The sequence below is a fragment of the Alosa sapidissima genome, chromosome 17 (assembly GCF_018492685.1).
Source record: "Alosa sapidissima isolate fAloSap1 chromosome 17, fAloSap1.pri, whole genome shotgun sequence".
Lineage (NCBI taxonomy): Eukaryota > Metazoa > Chordata > Actinopteri > Clupeiformes > Clupeidae > Alosa > Alosa sapidissima.
In genome coordinates this window covers 31,055,199-31,072,698 of record NC_055973.1, presented here as the reverse complement: position 1 = coordinate 31,072,698, position 17,500 = coordinate 31,055,199, and the positions used below count along the sequence as shown (strand labels likewise).

The 17,500-nt window shown below is 43.9% G+C and overlaps 3 protein-coding genes across 8 annotated transcripts in view; 2 read left to right on the top strand and 1 right to left on the bottom strand.

Annotated features, from left to right (window-relative positions):
• Nucleotides 1–8,979, top strand: part of pign (phosphatidylinositol glycan anchor biosynthesis, class N) — a 21,580-nt gene extending 12,601 nt beyond the window's left edge. For 3 of the 5 annotated variants that reach the window (XM_042067204.1, XM_042067203.1, XM_042067202.1), the window contains exons 21-29: nt 1,637–1,739; nt 3,383–3,482; nt 3,980–4,066; nt 4,970–5,025; nt 5,619–5,694; nt 7,494–7,567; nt 7,660–7,702; nt 7,789–7,841; nt 8,041–8,979. In XM_042067204.1, coding sequence (XP_041923138.1) covers nt 1,637–1,739; nt 3,383–3,482; nt 3,980–4,066; nt 4,970–5,025; nt 5,619–5,694; nt 7,494–7,567; nt 7,660–7,702; nt 7,789–7,841; nt 8,041–8,164 — 716 coding nt within the window. In that variant the 3' untranslated portion in view covers nt 8,165–8,979. The remainder of the gene's footprint in view (nt 1–1,636; nt 1,740–3,382; nt 3,483–3,979; nt 4,067–4,969; nt 5,026–5,618; nt 5,695–7,493; nt 7,568–7,659; nt 7,703–7,788; nt 7,842–8,040) is intronic. The other 2 variants (XR_006024462.1, XM_042067205.1) reach the window with 2 other exon arrangements.
• A 1,130-nt stretch (nt 8,980–10,109) lies between these two features.
• Nucleotides 10,110–17,500, top strand: part of LOC121687973 (probable G-protein coupled receptor 141) — a 13,254-nt gene continuing 5,863 nt past the window's right edge. The window contains exons 1-2 of one of the 2 annotated variants that reach the window (XR_006024468.1): nt 10,110–10,240; nt 10,687–11,686. Coding sequence is in view for 1 of the 2 variants with exons in the window: in XM_042067224.1 (XP_041923158.1) it covers nt 10,191–10,240; nt 10,687–11,539 (903 nt within the window). In the remaining variant the exon portion in view is untranslated. Of the gene's footprint in view, nt 10,241–10,686; nt 12,651–17,500 lie in introns of those variants that run through there. The other variant, XM_042067224.1, reaches the window with a different exon arrangement.
• Nucleotides 12,519–17,500, bottom strand: part of stk17a (serine/threonine kinase 17a) — a 37,392-nt gene continuing 32,410 nt past the window's right edge. Inside the window, exons 4-7 of the mRNA XM_042067219.1 lie at nt 16,322–16,448; nt 16,019–16,067; nt 15,303–15,482; nt 12,519–13,685 (exon numbers count right to left, since the gene is read on the bottom strand). Coding sequence (XP_041923153.1) covers nt 13,334–13,685; nt 15,303–15,482; nt 16,019–16,067; nt 16,322–16,448 — 708 coding nt within the window. The 3' untranslated portion in view covers nt 12,519–13,333. The remainder of the gene's footprint in view (nt 13,686–15,302; nt 15,483–16,018; nt 16,068–16,321; nt 16,449–17,500) is intronic.

The window sequence follows — 17,500 nt, the reverse complement described above, 5'->3', positions numbered from 1 at the left end:
GTGAGTGAGTGTGTGTGTGTGTGTGTGGACCGCGCTAGGTGAGTGAGTGTGTGTCTGTGTGTGTGTGTGTGTGTGGACCTCGCTAGGTGAGTGAGTGTGTGTGTGTGTGTGTGTGTGTGTGGACCACGCTAGGTGAGTGAGTGTGTGTGTGTGTGTGTGTGTGTGTGTGTGGACCACGCTAGGTGAGCGAGTGTGTGTGTGTGTGTGGACCACGCTAGGTGAGTGAGTGTGTGTGTGTGTGTGTGTGTGTGGACCACGCTAGGTGAGTGAGTGTGTGTGTGTGTGTGTGTGTGGACCACGCTAGGTGAGTGTGTGTGTGTGTGTGTGTGTGTGTGTGTGGACCACGCTAGGTGAGTGACTGGGTGAGTGCTCTGCTCTCACCACACGCCCTGCGGTGTCTAGGTCTGTCACTTCTCGCTGTGTGAGAGTCTGAATTAAGCTAGGTGAGTGACTGGGTGAGTGCACTACTAACGGTGTGTGTGTGTGTGTGTGTGTGTGTGTGTGTGTGTGTGTGTGTGTGTGATTCTGCAGTATAGACTAGCACAATGAGACAGTATGGCTATTGGCTGATTATTTTTGTCTCACCCTTTTGTCTGGGTGCAAAGCAGTGTGTGTGCAGTGTGTGTGTGTGCAGCGTGTGTGCAGTGTGTGTGTGTGCAGCGTGTGTGCAGTGTGTGTGCAGTGTGTGTGTGTGTGCAGCGTGTGTGTGTGTGTGTGTGCAGCGTGTGTGTGTGTGTGTGCAGCATGTGTGTGTGTGTGTGTGTGTGTGTGCAGTGTGTGTGTGTGTGTGTGTGTGTGTGCAGCTTGTTTGTGTGTGCAGCATGTCTGTGTGTGTGTGTGTGTGTGTGTGTGTGTGTGTGTGGACCACGCTAGGTGAGTGTGTGTGTGTGTGTGTGTGTGTGTGTGTGGACCACGCTAGGTGAGTGACTGGGTGTGTGCTCTGCTCTCACCACACGCCCTGCGGTGTCTAGGTCTGTCACTTCTCGCTGTGTGAGAGTCTGAATTAAATAGTGTCACTACTAACGGTGTGTGTGTGTGTGTGTGTGTGTGTGTGTGTGTGTGTGTGTGTGTGATTCTGCAGTATAGACTAGCACAATGAGACAGTATGGCTATTGGCTGATTATTTTTGTCTCACCCTTTTGTCTGGGTGCAAAGCAGTGTGTGTGCAGTGTGTGTGTGTGCAGCGTGTGTGCAGTGTGTGTGCAGTGTGTGTGTGTGTGCAGCGTGTGTGTGTGTGTGTGCAGCGTGTGTGTGTGTGTGTGTGTGTGTGTGTGTGTGTGTGTGTATGTGTGTGTGTGTGTGTGCAGCGTGTGTGTGTGTGTGTGTGTTCAGCGTGTGTGTGTGTGTGTGCAGCGTGTGTGTGTGTGTGTGCAGCTTGTTTGTGTGTGCAGCATGTCTGTGTGTGTGTGTGTGTGTGTGTGTGTGTGTGTGTGTGTGCAGCATGTGTGTGCGTGTGTGTGTGTGCAGCGTGTGTGTGTGTGCAGCGTGTGTGTGTGTGTGTGCAGCGTGTGCGTGTGTGTGTGTGTGTGTGTGTGTGTGTGTGTGTGTGTGTGTGTGTGCAGCGTGTGCTCTGCCCCCCACCCCCCCACCCCCCACCCACCCTCTTGTTCTCTGCTCTTCTCATGTCGGGGGTCAGTGGTGTCGCTGTTGGTGCCTCTGCTGAGCTCCACGCGTCTGTTCCACCGGCTCATGAGCATCCTGCTCTCCCTGGTGCCCACCTACCTGCTGCTGAGTACCGGGTAAAGATGCACACACACACACACACACACACACGCCATGCACACACACACATGCACACACACACACACGCTGCACACACACACATGCGCACACGCACACACACACACACACATACACACATGCTGCACACACACACACACACACACGCCATGCACACACACACATGCGCACACGCACACACACACACACACACACACACACACACACACACACACACACACACATACACACATGCTGCACACACACACACACGCCATGCACACACACACATGCGCACACACACACACACACACACACACACACATACACACATGCTGCACACACACACACGCTGCACACACACACACACACACACACACACACACACACACAGCACCCCTCCCCCCACTCCCTGTAATGTAAGAGTGTTAACAGGTGGGAGGAGAGTAGCAGGGGACATAACTCCTTGTTGAGGTCAAACTGTACACATTTGTTTATGTGGCCAACTGAGCATGTAATACACCAGCAATATCAGCCGTTTGATGATCATGAATAAGACACACATACACACACACACACAAACACACACACATATGCATACTTTATTCATCCACAAAGGGAAAATATGTTAAATATTAGTAGAGCCCGACCGATGAGGATTTCCAAAACCGATTAACGATAAATCGGCCGCTCAACACAATGTCAAAATGCACTCACAAGGTGGGATATTGTGATTAAATAGGCCTAACTATCTGATATCCTAATGAATGGCTCTTATACAATAAAATAATTATTATGAATACTAGCATCAGGTTTGCATCTGTAATATCCCATGATAACTCTCAAGGTATTTACCTAAGGCTTCTTTACACACCGTTAACAGCATTAAACAGTGCCATACTTTGTGTGATTGGAAAGGAAAATAAGTATATATACTCTTTTTATCCCGTGAGGGAAAATGTTAGATAATGTCCATACATTCAAGTAGCGGCTTGAGTACGCCTGTGTTGCATGTGCGGAACGGTTCCGTTGCCTGTGTTGCATGTGCGGAACGGTTCCGTTGCCTGTGTTGCATGTGCGGAACGGTTCCGTTGCCTGTGTTGCATCTGCGGAACGGTTCCGTTGCCTGTGTTGCATCTGCGGAACGGTTCCGTTGCCTGTGTTGCATGTGCGGAACAGTTCCATTGCCTGTGTTGCGTAGCATAGGGCTCAAAAGTTAATTGCATGAATGCAATGTCAACTTTGATCCATTGGTGGCGCTAGACTGCCTGTAGTTCAGAACTGAAAATTGGTGAAATGAATTATGGGACTGTCCTGAATCAATGTGCCAAATTTCACAACTTTTTACTGTATGATTCTATGGGCTGCCATAGACTTCCATTGGAGAAGAATAATAATAGGAAAAGGTACAAACACAATGGGTGCCTTCGCAGCTTTTAAACCAATACCAATAGATAAGCAAATAGCTAATATCGGCCAATAATATCGTCACACCAATTTGACAGTCGGGCTCTAAATATGAGTAAATATGAGTTTAAATAAGCGTATGATAATATGTATCTCTTTTTTTATGTATCATGTGTATCTCTTACTAATTGTGTCCATATTACAGTGTGTGCTGATATGCTTGCACTTTACGTTGTGGTCTTGGTTCCCTGCACAGATATGAAGCTTTGTTTCCTCCAGTGCTGTCGTGGCTGATGTTCGTGTGGATCAACATTGAGCAGGAAGCCATGACCACCGGGACACTCAGCAAGACTGAGGTGTGTGTGGCGCCATGTTTAATGGGCTGCGCTTCTTGCACCATGTTGTCAGCATGACCTGCAGCCTTGCATAACTGTGTGTGTGTGTGTGTGTGTGTGTGTGTGTGTGTGTGTGTGTGTGTGTGTTTGTTGGAGGAAGGGGGCGGGGGGGTGGGTGTTGGTGTGTGTGCGCGTGTGTGTGTGTGTGTGTGTGTGTGTGTGTGTGTGTGTGTGTGTGTGTGTGTTTGTTTGTTGGAGGAAGGGGGTGTTGGTGGGTGTTGGTGTGTGTGTGTGTGTGTGTGTGTGTGTGTGTGTGTGTGTTTGTTGGAGGAAGGGGGCGGGGGGGCGGGGGGGGGGGGGGGGGTGTTGGTGTGTGTGCGTGCGTGCGTGTGTGTGCGTGTGTGTGTGTGTGTGTGTGTGAGTGGTGTGCGAGTTCTGTAGAAAATGCTCCATTCTGAGCATACTAACCACATGTGACTGACTAGGCAACCCACTTAGCAGGAATACTTGTTTTGCAGCTCTTCAGAATAGACTTTTCAGAAAACATCGACATCACCAAGATTAGACAGCTGAAACTGGACGATATCAGAAGATCCTACTTTTTTGTATCCTTTGGAGTTCTTCCGCTGTGGACCATGTTCATGAAGTACTCATGGTGTGATTTGTGAAAAAAAGCAAGTGTGTGTGTGTGTTTTTGGGGGGGTGGGGGGGGGGTGGCTCTGCTGAAACCCTGAAATATGTTTGCCCTGAAGAAAACTTAATTGACATAAAGTGCTCTAAGCAATGCCACATGTTTTTAGGCTAAAACACGCTTACTGCAAACAACCTAACCAACCACTAGCTATCTGTGTCCTGAGTACGCTGTAAAAAAACGTGACCTCTGTGGACAGCCCAACTGACCAACTACAGTGGGCTATAGACAGTGGACTACATATGACAATAACTGACCAACTACAGTGGGCTATAGACAGTGGACTACATATGACAATAACTGACCAACTACAGTGGGCTAAAGACAGTGGACTACAAAGTCTTTATTTCTGGCAGCTCTTAAAGCATGTGCTGGATGGCTTAAATTGGCAACAAAACGGACAGGAATAGCCCTCAGTTCCTCTGTGCTAATACAAAACGGACAGGAGTAGCCCTCAGTTCATCTGTGCTAATACAAAACGGACAGGAGTAGCCCTCAGTTCATCTGTGCTAATACAAAATGGACAGGAGTAGCCCTCTGTTCATCTGTGCTAATACAACGAGATAATTTCTCTCACTGCTGGCTTAATGATCAAGAGTGCTTTCTCTTTATTCTCCGCAAATACTAGGTAGTTTGAGAGGCAGCAATTTGAATAAAATCGGTTGGTTAATGCCAACGTGTTTGCTGACTTGCCCTGCCCTGGCCTCAGGTGCTATGCTGAAAGGCACGATGACACGCTTAACAAGCAGACATTAATGGACATTAAAAAAAGAAAATAATAATAATGATGTGCTTGTTAGCCTTAATCACAGCGCAGGTGTTTTTCATCATCACAGCTTTCTTTGGAACGGGCAACATCGCCTCGATCAACAGGTACGGAGATGATGTTGTTTACTGCTTAAGCAGTGTGTAACTCAGAGGACTGCGTTTGCTGTTGCACTCTTCTCCTTCTTTATTCAAACTCAAATGTATTTGTCACATACAAGTATATATGCAGTGAAATGCTTTGTCCATTGACCCCATGACTGTGCAATGTCTGTATAAATATAACTCGGTGGACAAAGCATTTTGCTGTTGTAGTGTGTGTGTGTGTGGGTGGGTGTGCTGTGTGTGTGTGTGCTGTGTGTGTGTGTGTGGGTGGTTGTGCTGTGTGTGTGTGTGTGTGTGTGTGTGTGCTGTGTGGGTGGGTGTGCTGTGTGTCTGGGTGGTTGTGCTGTGTGTGTGTGTGTGTGTGTGTGTGTGTGTGTGTGTGTGTGTGTGTGTGCTGTGTGTGTGCTGTGTGTCTGGGTGGTTGTGCTGTGTGTGTGTGTGCTGTGTGGGTGGGTGTGCTGTGTGTCTGGGTGGTTGTGCTGTGTGTGTGTGTGTGTGTGTGTGTGTGTGTGTGTGTGTGTGTGTGTGTGTGTGTGTGTGTGTTTGACAGACAGAGAGACTCTTCCTCCTAACGGTGTATTCTTCCTCCTTCACAGCTTCGACCCAGCGTCTGTGTACTGCTTCCTCACCGTCTTTAACCCCTTTGTCATGGGAGGCCTCATGATGTGGAAGGTACAGTACAGCCGTTGGACTTCCCTCTGAAAAGCACACACACACACACACACACACACACACACACACACACACACACACACACACACACACACACTGGCAGTTATGCGTGCATCCACCTGATTTGGTTTGACTGAAAGCCTCACAGAAGGAAGAGGCTGCACTTCACTTCACTGCACTTCACATACCAACGAGCCGTACCATACTCAAGCACACTGAGGAAGGCGCTAAGCCGAAACGCGTCTGTGGTTGTGTGTGTGTGTGTGTGTGTGTGGTTGTGTGTGTGTGTGTGTGTGTGTGTGTGTGTCTTTTATCATAGTACTTCCGCCTCCATCACTCACTCTCTCCCAGACCCCCCACACATACAGTTTGAAGTCTGCATACATGTATACTGTATTTGTGTGTGTGTGAGAGTGTGTGTGTGTGTGTGTGTGTGTGTGTGTGTGAGAGTGTGTGTGAGACGTTAGCCAGTAGCTGGTACAAAAGCTGTGCGGTATGTACTGTACGTTATGTGAATTGAGATGGGTTAGTAAGAGATGCTAGCACTCATGGGTTTAGCTCCACTGCTAGCACGGCCGCCTCCCAACCCCATGGTGCAGGTCTGAGTCGGAGCAAATGTAGCGCTGAGCCGCGCTGAGATGATTTAGTTCTGCATACGGAGCGCTGAGATGATTTAGTTCTGCATACGGAGCGCTGAGATGATTTAGTTCTGCATACGGAGCGCTGAGCTGTGCTGAGATGGTTTGGTCAGTAGCTGTGGTCACGGTTTTAAAGTCATAGTTTCAACCTGCTAACCTAAAATTCACCGGCAATATTTTTGTTGCGCAACAGGAATAGTATTTTGAAAAGGTGGCCCATGTTTTTTTATGTTAATTGATTAAACTAAATATGGTGCACTACTTCATACTGTATGCTTGTGTGGGAACTTGGCCATAACGGATAATCTGACATGGCATAGCAAAATAAGGATGTAAGTGACTGCGTGAGGCTTTTGACTTTTTTTCTGAGAAAAGACAAAACAAATCCAACTGTAAGACCACTAGCAGGAGCTGCAGCAGAGGTGGTCTCTGGTGGCAGTAATAAATGGAGTTACAATGACGAGCTTTATTTGTATAGCACCATTCATACACACAATGCAGCTCAAAGTGCTTTACATTTGGAGCATGTAACACAGTAATAGAGAAGAGTCATTATCAGTCATTCCTCTTCGTTGGAGCATGTAACACAATAATAGAGAAGAGTCATTATCAGTCATTCCTCTTGGTTGGAGCATGTAACACAGTAATAGAGAAGAGTCATTATCAGTCATTCCTCTTGGTTGGAGCATGTAACACAATGCAAAAGAAGAGTCAGTCATTCCTCTTCGTTACTGTGGCCATTTATGATCCAATCAGCAACATATCAGAAATATAGAGAAGAACATGTAACCCAATAATAAAGAAGAGTCAGTCATTATCAGTCATTCCTCTTCGTTGCTGTGGCCGTTTATGATCCAATCAGCAACATATCAGAAATACTTAGCAGTATATATAAATAGGCTTTGCTAACAAATGCTTAGGTCCGTTGATGTGGACTCCAAGCGGGTTGCCTTAGTATGTTCTGTGGCAAGGAAAAACTCCCATATTCCAGGAAGAAACCTGGAGCAGAACCTGACTTAATAGGGGGAGCCCATCTGCTTCTGGCTGGCTGCAGCTCTAATGGCAGCAGTCAAATGTAGAATAATCTGGAAAAAGTAGTACAAAGTTCCAATATTGGGAATTATTGAAACATCATTCATTAAATGTGTTTTCCCTCTTCAGGTTTTGATTCCATTTGTGATCGTGATGTGTACATTTGAAACCATTCAGGTGTCAACTCAGCTTTCCTCTAGAAGGTACATGTGTGTTTTTAGTCTAACCATACAGTATCTGTTTCCTAGCATGCTTTGTGTTCTCTATAATTCAAAAGCTCGTTTTGCAATTCCAGCTTGTTCCTACTCGTGTTGGTCATCTCAGACATGATGGCTTTGGTGAGTCCAAATCTCAGTGCAACGTTAAGCAGCATGAAATTCCACCATCTCTAGAAAATGCACTAATAAGTTGTATTGTGTTACAGCACTTCTTTTTCCTGGTGAAAGATTATGGAAGTTGGCTTGACATTGGCACCAGGTAGGTTTTAGGGAGTTAAAAGTTCATTCAAATTGACATGTGCCTAGAGTGTACACATTATTATGATGCATTCTTTATACATTATTATTATGATGCATTCTTTATACATTATTATTATGATGCATTCTTTATACATTATTACGATACATTATTGATATATTATTATGATGTATTCTTTTCCCTTTCTTGTGTGCCCTAGTATCAGCCACTATGTGATAGTGATGTCCATGACCATTTTCCTGATGCTCTTGAGTATCATGACGCACATCCTGACCTCCAAGAGGGTGTTCCTGGGAAAGAAGATGAAGGTGCACTTCAAATGAGCTGACTAGCGCTCCGCTGGCTGTCTACCAGAGTTTACATGCAGACACTGTCTGTGGGCTAGGCCCGGCGCTAACTTAACCCTTAAAGGTGAGGGTTTTTGAACATTCGAACATACTGTAAAATTCCGTTCCACAAAAATTGATGGTTCTAAAATTCTATGTTGAATTCAATGAACACAGAAATTCTTTAGAACTTTAATTTCCCAACATTCCCGTCACACCGGCGTGACGGACACCTTTAAGGGTTAACAGGTGTTACGCGGCGGCCACAGCGGCCAGCTGACAGAGAGCCACTGTTCGCTAGCGTCGTGCTCAGGCGGAAACCAACGCTATTCTGAGCAGGCCCCCAAGGGATGGTGTTGGCGAGGCACATTTCCAAACAGAACGTTTCTACTAGGCCTGTGTGCACTATCTGTGTAGATGAGTTGTATTCATCTAGCCCTAGCCTTTGAAAGCCTTTTAACTTATTGTGTTCTTTTAGAAGGATTTCCATAGTGGTAATGGTATTTTGATTACATGATTAGGTATCATGACGTATTTATACTGGCAACTGAGGGAAAAAGTGATATTAATTTTGCACTGTACTGTGACATATTATTCATCAAAAATACTATTGAAAAGGTGTTATACAGTTACTTACTACAGTTAGTTCCATGTGACATAAAGGATGGGGATAAAACTACTAGACAGCTTGCCTGGACAGTTAAGGCCTTATTTACAATCATTTCAGATTGTTGTATTAAGGACCCTGTGTGTGTGTGTGTGTATATGTCAATAAAATCATTGGATTATATTGAAATCTAATGTTGATCTAATGATCTGTAAGCCATTTGGTTTTGTGAGTTGACCGTGTAATGTATGTCTGAGTATGACCATGAGGTCAAAGTTCAGAAGCAAGGACCATGTGTGTTCATGGAGATGTGAGATCTACACCAAGCAAACGCACAACCTCTGGTGAATGAAATACATTTATGCTTTAAAACCAATTAACTTCAGTTACCTTTTGCTTTACTTCAACAACTTAATTTGGGACATTTATGTTGTAGCCCTTACATTTTGCCTGTGATGCAATCTTTGAGTGCTATTGTGCAACTTTTATCTACCCACAACCACACCTCTGTACTTCTTCAAAATGAATTTGCTGAGATGTCCAACAATGACACTACACAACCACTACAAGTTCCTTCATTTGTCATTTGTTTCATTTGCCCTCAAGTGACAACAAGAGTACTCGGTGGATTATGCATCATCTCACTCGCCACCTGTGGCAAGAGAGCGCAGTTCACATGTAACACCTGTGTCAAGACGGCTTTTCCACATGACAGCAACGTACATATCTGATCTGAGGACATGACCCCTTTTATATATCTGGGGAACTGTCAGTTATTTGCGTTATTTACTAGCAATTCTATAGTTCAGTGTGAGTGCATTGCTGCATATCCAATGCAAGGGCATGGGTGGTTGGATGCAATTCTATAGTATTCTATCCAGTGCAAGGGCATGGGTGGATGCAATTTTATAGTATTTTATTCAGTGCAAGGGCATGGGTGGGTTGGGTGCAATTCTATAGTATTCTATTCAGTGCAAGGGCATGGGTGGTTGGATGCTTGAATGATTGGATGCTTGATGCTTGTTGAGTGATGGTGGTAAATGGGCCGATGCTGACATCATGCCATTTGAGCTTGTTGATGTGTCACCATGACAGATTCTGGTGTCACATCCTTCTGTGCATCTTTAAGGTATGGGACAGTTGGACATGGTATTTATTTAATAGGCTACATATATAGATATAATACTGTATATCATGCATGAGTATTAATACACTTATCTCTAGGCTATTACATTTCAAGTACGGTATAGTTCCACCTAACTTAGTTAATATTTTAATATTGACCACTTCATGTAAGGGGAGGGTGGGGGGGGCATGGAAGCTCCGCTAAAAGAAAATAGTAGGCGGTCTCTTGCTGGCGAGGACTTATTTATCTGGGGACGTCATGATAGGCACCTTTTACACGCTTCCAGCAACATGAAAATGACAGCCAACAATACTTCCGTCAACTTAACCACTCCGTTTAGGTAAATTGCTCTCATTTTGCATTTTAAAATTAATTAAAAATGAATAAGTTTAGTTAGATTTGATGTAGCCAACAACAAATAGCATACCTTTGTAGGCTACTGCCTATATATTTGGTCATCTATAGATGCAGTTAGATCAGATGAAAACGGGAAGTTCAGGGGCGCTGTCTGAATGTCTTTAATGTAGGCCTATTTTATTTATATTTGTTTAAACATTTTTTTTGAAAATATAATAATTTGACTTGTATTATTTTCTCTCATAAGAATATTGTAGTTTCCCGCTGTTGGCACTACATGCAACTCAACGTTTGGCAGTTAAGAAATGTAGCCTAAAGAGCATTACGCTCTGGGTGAGGCATTATCCTAATGGCCGTTTACTCAGGTGCATGTTGTTCTTGAGTCTCTGACGATTTTTGATAAGTTTCTAAATTCATTTTTCTCGTCAGGATGACTGAACCACCACCACCACTGTCAAGCTCGCCCGACAGGATAGCACTTATCGGCATCTACATGGTCGTCTTGATGGTCGGCACATTGGGGATAGTCCTCATGATTAACGTGCTTAAATGCAACTTGCGCTCCGTGACCACCGTTGCAGTCCTCAACCTCATCGTGGCGCATCTGATATTTATGCCCACCATCCCGTTTCGCATCGACTACTATATCAGAAACCGCTGGGACTTGCCCCCGCAGATGTGCAAGATCGTCAGCAGCATGGTCCACATTCACATGTACTTATCCTTCCTCATCTACGTCATAGTGCTCACCTTGCGCTTCTACATCTTCTACAAACGTACCGAAAGTCCAGATTTCCACAGAAAGCTTCATTCTCTTGGGGCAAGCGGGACTATCTGGACAGTTGTCTTGATAGTTGTGCCCGCTGTGACATTCTTGAGCTATGGAGGACAGTCTGAAAATACCTGCTTCAATTTTGGATCCAGGATGAAAGAATCTGGTGTGCAAGCTATAAATTATATCATCAGCGGCGTCTTCATCACGGTTCCTATCGTGTTGTGCGCCATTCAGGTTAATATTTTGCTGTCAATCACCAAGCAATATGGTGCCAACTTCTCTTCTCAACAGGAGTTTTGGGCACAGATCAAGAGCCTCTGTTTTGTCCTAATTATGCTCGTGTGTTTTGTGCCTTATCATATATTCCGCTTGCACTACGTGGCTAACCCAAATATTGAGTCTCAAAATGAGATTTTCCTGGCCATCACCGGACTGAGCTGCATTGACTTGTTGACTTTTGTGGGCCGTGGTGCTTGTTTTTCATGTGGAAGGACATTTCACTTGTAGGCCATTACCGGCAAGTGACAATTAGGCTATTTATTAGGCTATCATGAGTTACAAATACAGAGGCTGTCACCCAGCGTAGGCCTACGGTAACGTGCTAACTTGTCTGCCTTTCCAGGTGTATGACTATCTTACGTTTATGTCTATCATGTACAGTATATTATTATTATTATTATTATTATATTATGTTTAGCCTACGATATGATGTGCCGAAAATTGGTCACGCTGAAGGTAGGCCTAAGCAGGAATAGTGAAAAGGGTGAACAAAACCGAACAGAAAAACGAAAGCATTTTCAAACTATAAAAAGAGTTGGCCTAGCTAGTAATAAAAATGTGCGTCTTTTTTAAAACTAGGTTTTCCATTTTTAGCAGCCCATTAAATTGCACTCCTCACCCATGCTCCCGAAACGGCGTGTTGCTAAAACTACAATCTTTATGACTCGGTCCGACTCCGAGCTAAACATGTCTGAAAAAAGCAGTTACCGAGGCAGAGGACCACAAGGAGCAATAGGCCTATAACAAATCGCTTATGGGAATCGCTGGCGGGACGAGGTTTCTTCACAGCTTAGGCGGTGAGAAACCTGGCTAATGTGGACCCTGTCCATTAACCCTCCTATTGTGTCCTATTGTGACTGATTGACAATTATTTTCTTTCAAAAATATTGTTAACTTATTCTGACTACTATGAAGCTCCATGACTTTGTTAACGCAGGGCATCTAAACACACAATAGGCCTACAGATTTTGATAATTTTCATAACAATTTGGTGTTTTATTTAACTTCAGAACACCCTTGTATTCCTAGTCAAAAATGACCGGCCATTAGAAATGAATGGTCAGTGTATAGAGTCCAGGCACATACCTATTGATCAGATGGACTGTATGCTACATTTTATATATTGTTTGCCATTTTATGTTCTGATGATGTGAAGCAGTATGCACCAACATACGAATCATTTTAAATAAAAAAAATAAGACACAGATTGATTGGTCTCAGAGATTAACTTTTATTTACAATATCAGAAGTCATTTTCAGATGTGTTTCCATTAAAGACTGACTGACCCTTAATGGAAACGGCATTGGACCAATATACAGTAATAATGACTACGGAGTGGAAAAAAAAAAAAAAAAAAAAACATATTCTGAACGGACATAAGAATGAAAAATGTTTACTATTATTGCTGGAGCGTATACCCAAAAGGTCAACAGGAAGTTGTTTATGTGTATAATGGCTTATTAAAGTTTTTTTATAAAGACATATTTTTAAAACAAATATTAATTCGGTTTCATTTACATATAATCGTGAATCTCACCCCCCCCCCCCCCCAAAACGAACATCTGAACATCTAAACTTTTGCACAAACGATATTAACTTTCAGATACATGGCAAAGGAAACTTGAAAATGAAAAACACAGAAAAGGTTAAAAAAACAAAAGTGATTGGGTTCCATGCACAGTATGGTCCAACACAAACTCCAAAAAGTTTCAAGCATGGCACCAAAGTTGGAAGAAAACTACACATGAAGGAGCACAGCAAGGCGGCGTCTGGAGCGACGTGCCCATTAATGCCAAGAAGCAAAGCAGCACAATCATGACAACAAAATAAAACAAATAAAACAAAAGTTTGGCTTGTGAGTTCAAATCATGAGGTTGGGGTTAAAAGTAATAGTAGACTTGTTTGTTTCTTCGAAGTGCGAATTTTGTTCCTTTTTTAATTGGTCGCCATCTCTGCTACTTCTTCTTTTACGTACTCGAAGCTTATCGCAGCGATGGTTGGCGGTCTGAGTGGTCAGCTGATCAGTAGATGAACTCACCCGGCACCTCCTGCAGGGCAGAGAAGGGCTCCTCGAACTTGAAGCGCTTGGAGATGGCCTTCTGGTCTGGCGTGAGCGTCTCCTGATCTGACGTCTGCCGGCACTGACCCAAAGTGTACGCCGCCATGACGATGAGCTCCTCCGTGACCTCTTCCGGGTCGTCCGGGTCGGACTCGGCGCAGCTGGACCCGGTGCCGCTGCTTCCAGGGCTGACGGGCCCCAGGACGCACTCACCATCCACTGGAGTGTCCAAGGGCTCGGCCCCCTCCTTCAGGACCTCCGGCAGCTGCTGGAGCCAGTGGTGCTGCAAACACTCCTCAGCAGTGGCTCGCTCCCTACACACACACACACACACACACACACACACAAAGGAGACAGCAGACATTAGGACATATACTATACTGCACGCTCTCTACACACAGCAGATATTAAGAGGAGTTGTTCTCTACGGGCCGTAAAAGTTTCTTTATTAAGAGATGTTCTCTACGGGCCGTTAAAGTTTCTTTATTAACATCGCAAAAATGCAATATTGTGTTTTCAGCTTTTTTTAATTAGTTAATTACGAAAATAGACACTCTAACACACCTTATGTGCGATTTTGGGAACTCTATGATAAATAGAATTGAAATAGATGACGATCGAAAACTCATGAAAACGCACAATCTGGACATTTTATCTGGACATTTGATCATAACTAGGCTTTTGATGGTTGCCGCTTTGGGTTTAATCAGTGACGCATGCACGTCAGGTCAAACCCAGGTCATTTATTTTCGTGGGTTTATCACTAGGTGGCAGTCTCGTCAGGTCTCGCTAGGTCACTTCCCGAAAACTTTACAGGCAACACTTCTCAGGTGCTGAAGGGGAAAATGAAAAAGTTGAAGAAAAAGATATTGCAGCAGGTGTTTTCGCCAGATGCTGAATGAGTCCACCTTTCTACCTTTCTTCAGAAATGTAAGTCAGAAGAGTGACAGGCTCAAACAGCACATATTTAATAAAAGACGCTATATCTCCATTTCTAGAAGAAAAAAACAGGGATTTTGATTCAAACTAGCCACTGTTTAGCTTGGGATTTCTCAGGAACAGAGGCATGTAGAAATTAACAGTTTGTACCCACTGAGAGCTTAAAGTCTCACAAGCCATAGTATGTCCATAGCTATAACATAGAATATGCTGTGGCTCTACAAAAATAGTCACCAATGATCTAAATTGCTGGCACTCTGGGCCAAAGCTTCCGAAAACAGCGCGGCATTCCAAGTGTTCCAATTCCTATTCTAAAATACTAGCAATCATAACAAAACTAAATAAACCAGGTCCTGTGCATGATTAGCCTTGTCCTAGTCTAAAATACTAGCAATCATAATAAAACTAAATGTGCATGATTAGCCTTGTCCTAGCCTAAAATACTAGCAATAATAACAAAACTAAATAAACCAGATGTCCTGTGCATGATTAGCCTTGTCCTAGTCTAAAATACTAGCCATCATAACAAAACTAAATAAATGTGCATGATTAGCCTTGTCCTAGTCTAAAATACTAACAATCATAAAACTAAATAAAACAGTCCTGTGCATGATTAGCCTTGTCCTAGTCTAAAATACTAGCAATCATAACAAAACTAAATAAATGTGGATGATTAGTCTTATCCTAGTCTAAAATACTAGCAATCATAACAAAACTAAATAAACCAGTACACAATAGTTATAGTGAAATGAAATGGTAAAAAAAACAAAAAACATAAATAAACAATAATAAACAGAGCATTTTAGGGTGGAAAGCGAAACAATTATAACACAAATTCATCAAAGACTTGTGATTACAGATCTGAAATTGACCACCGGAGTAACTGACCAAGTAGTTAATTCTTTACATTTGTACAGTGTGTGCTTTTGTTTCTGTAGAACAACATTTTTGCAGTTTGCTTAGAAAGTTAGCATTTGTACTAAGCTACTCACTCTGGGTCTTTGAGGAGGAGAGACTTGATGAAGTGAATGGCTGCCTTGTCCAGACACTCCAACTCCTCATCAGCATAGCTGACGTTGATCTGGGAGATGTTGAGGAACGTCTCCTGCTTGTCGTCCCCTAGGAACGGAGAGATGCCCGTGAGCATCACGTAGGCCAGGACGCCGATACTCCTACAACAGAAGGACACACTGGGTTAATAGCACGCTGCTTCACCTGTGACCTCAAACTGCCCACTGGTCATTTAAAATAGCCCATAAACTAGTCAGATGGACAGGTTCACTGAGAGCCTAATGAATGCACGAGCTGAAGTGCCCCCCATGCGTAAATATATATAAAGAACAACAGTGCATCACCGTCCACTTATTACTACAATACTACTGATTAATAACATCGGCTCATGCTCAGGGACCACACATGTACATTAGCCCCTGTGCTATAATCTGGCTCAGTTATACACTGTGCTATAATCTGGCTCAGTTATACACTGTGCTATAATCTGGCTCAGTTATACACTGTGCTATAATCTGGCTCAGTTATACACTGTGCTATAATCTGGCTCAGTTATACACTGTGCTATAATCTGGCTCAGTTATACACTGTGCTATAATCTGGCTCAGTTATACACTGTGCTATAATCTGGCTCAGTAATACACTGTGCACTGTTCCTGTCAAATAAACATATTAATAAATAACAACATAAACTCACCACATGTCAGTGGCTGTGCTGATTGGCTCATAATTCAGAATTTCTGGTGCTGTAGAAGAGGATAAGCACTGTTAGCATGAACATGTTTGTCCACCAATGGCCTTCACTGCTCAACTCAAACTGAAGGTAAAATATGAAAAATAAAAAAAGGATCTGCACAAGGTAACAGAAGCTCCCAGAAACTCAGGTTCCTACGCAGCATTTCGATCTCACAGATCTTCGTCAGGGGTTCGGACCTCCAGAGTCTGGGCCACTCACAGATCCTGGTCAGGGGTTGGGACCTCCTGAGTCTGGGCCACTCACCCACGTATTCTGGCGTGCCCATGATCTCGCGGATCTCCTGGCTGCTGCTCACCATCCTGGACAGCCCAAAGTCCACGATCTTGATGTCCCCGAGGGGAGAGTCGTTCGTCAGCAGGATGTTCTGAGGCTGCAGTGGAGGAGGAGGAGGGTCCACACACCCAGTTAGTGACCGTTAGTGACCGTCAGACAAACCAGTTTAATGTTTCACCCAAATGGGTCAGTCCTACACAGGTAGGGTTGCCACCCGTCCCGGTTTTACCGGGATTGTGCTTCTTTTTAATAGCCTGTCCCGGGAAATGTATCAACTCTCCCGGGACACTGAATTTCCCGGTTTCCAAAAGGCTACGTGAATATGTGTTATATTTACTATTTTCTCTCCACTTGAAATAGCCTATGCGTTGCGCACAGAGCGCTCAGTGTCTCGTGTGCAGAATGCGCCATCATTGGCTCTGCAGGGATGTGACGTAGCCTATCTACTATCTAGCGCGTCTGTCTTGTCTGTCTGTAGGGACGTGACGTAGCCTATCTACTATCTTGCGCGTCTGTCTTGGCAGCTATACAGGCGGCAGAAGCAGTAAAGATTGATCTACCTAGCGTCAAATACTCAACGCCGTTCGTTATCGTTAATATGGGTAGCGAGGCGGAGGACGAAGATGACCACAAGACTGACAGGCCAGTAAAAAAGAAAATGAAACGTTCAACAAGTTATTCAGTATGTCTCAATTAGACATTGGAATAAAAGTGGCTGTAGGTGTGGCTAAGCAGGGATGTAGGGATGTAGGGATGTAGGAGGCTAAACGCAAGTAAACACAGTTTATCCACCTCTTATTACAGTTTATCCTCCTCTCAAAATAGTTTACTCACCAACTGCAACTTTTAACATTCACAAATCACACTGTATTATCCACATTCACAATATGTACACTCTAGAAACCATTTATAAACATGGGGCAATATAGCCACCATCATCAAACATGTTCTGAATGCCTGTTTAAAAACTCTGATACTGCATGCCACAGTCCACCTCACAGAGTTAATAGTTTACCCACCTCTTATTTGACCACTACATCCCTATGGCTAAGGCATGGCAAATGCAAATCTAATGGCATCCCTCTACTTATCTCTTTAGCAAAGAGGAAGCACAAGCACCAGTATAATCAGGTCAGATACGTTAAGTAA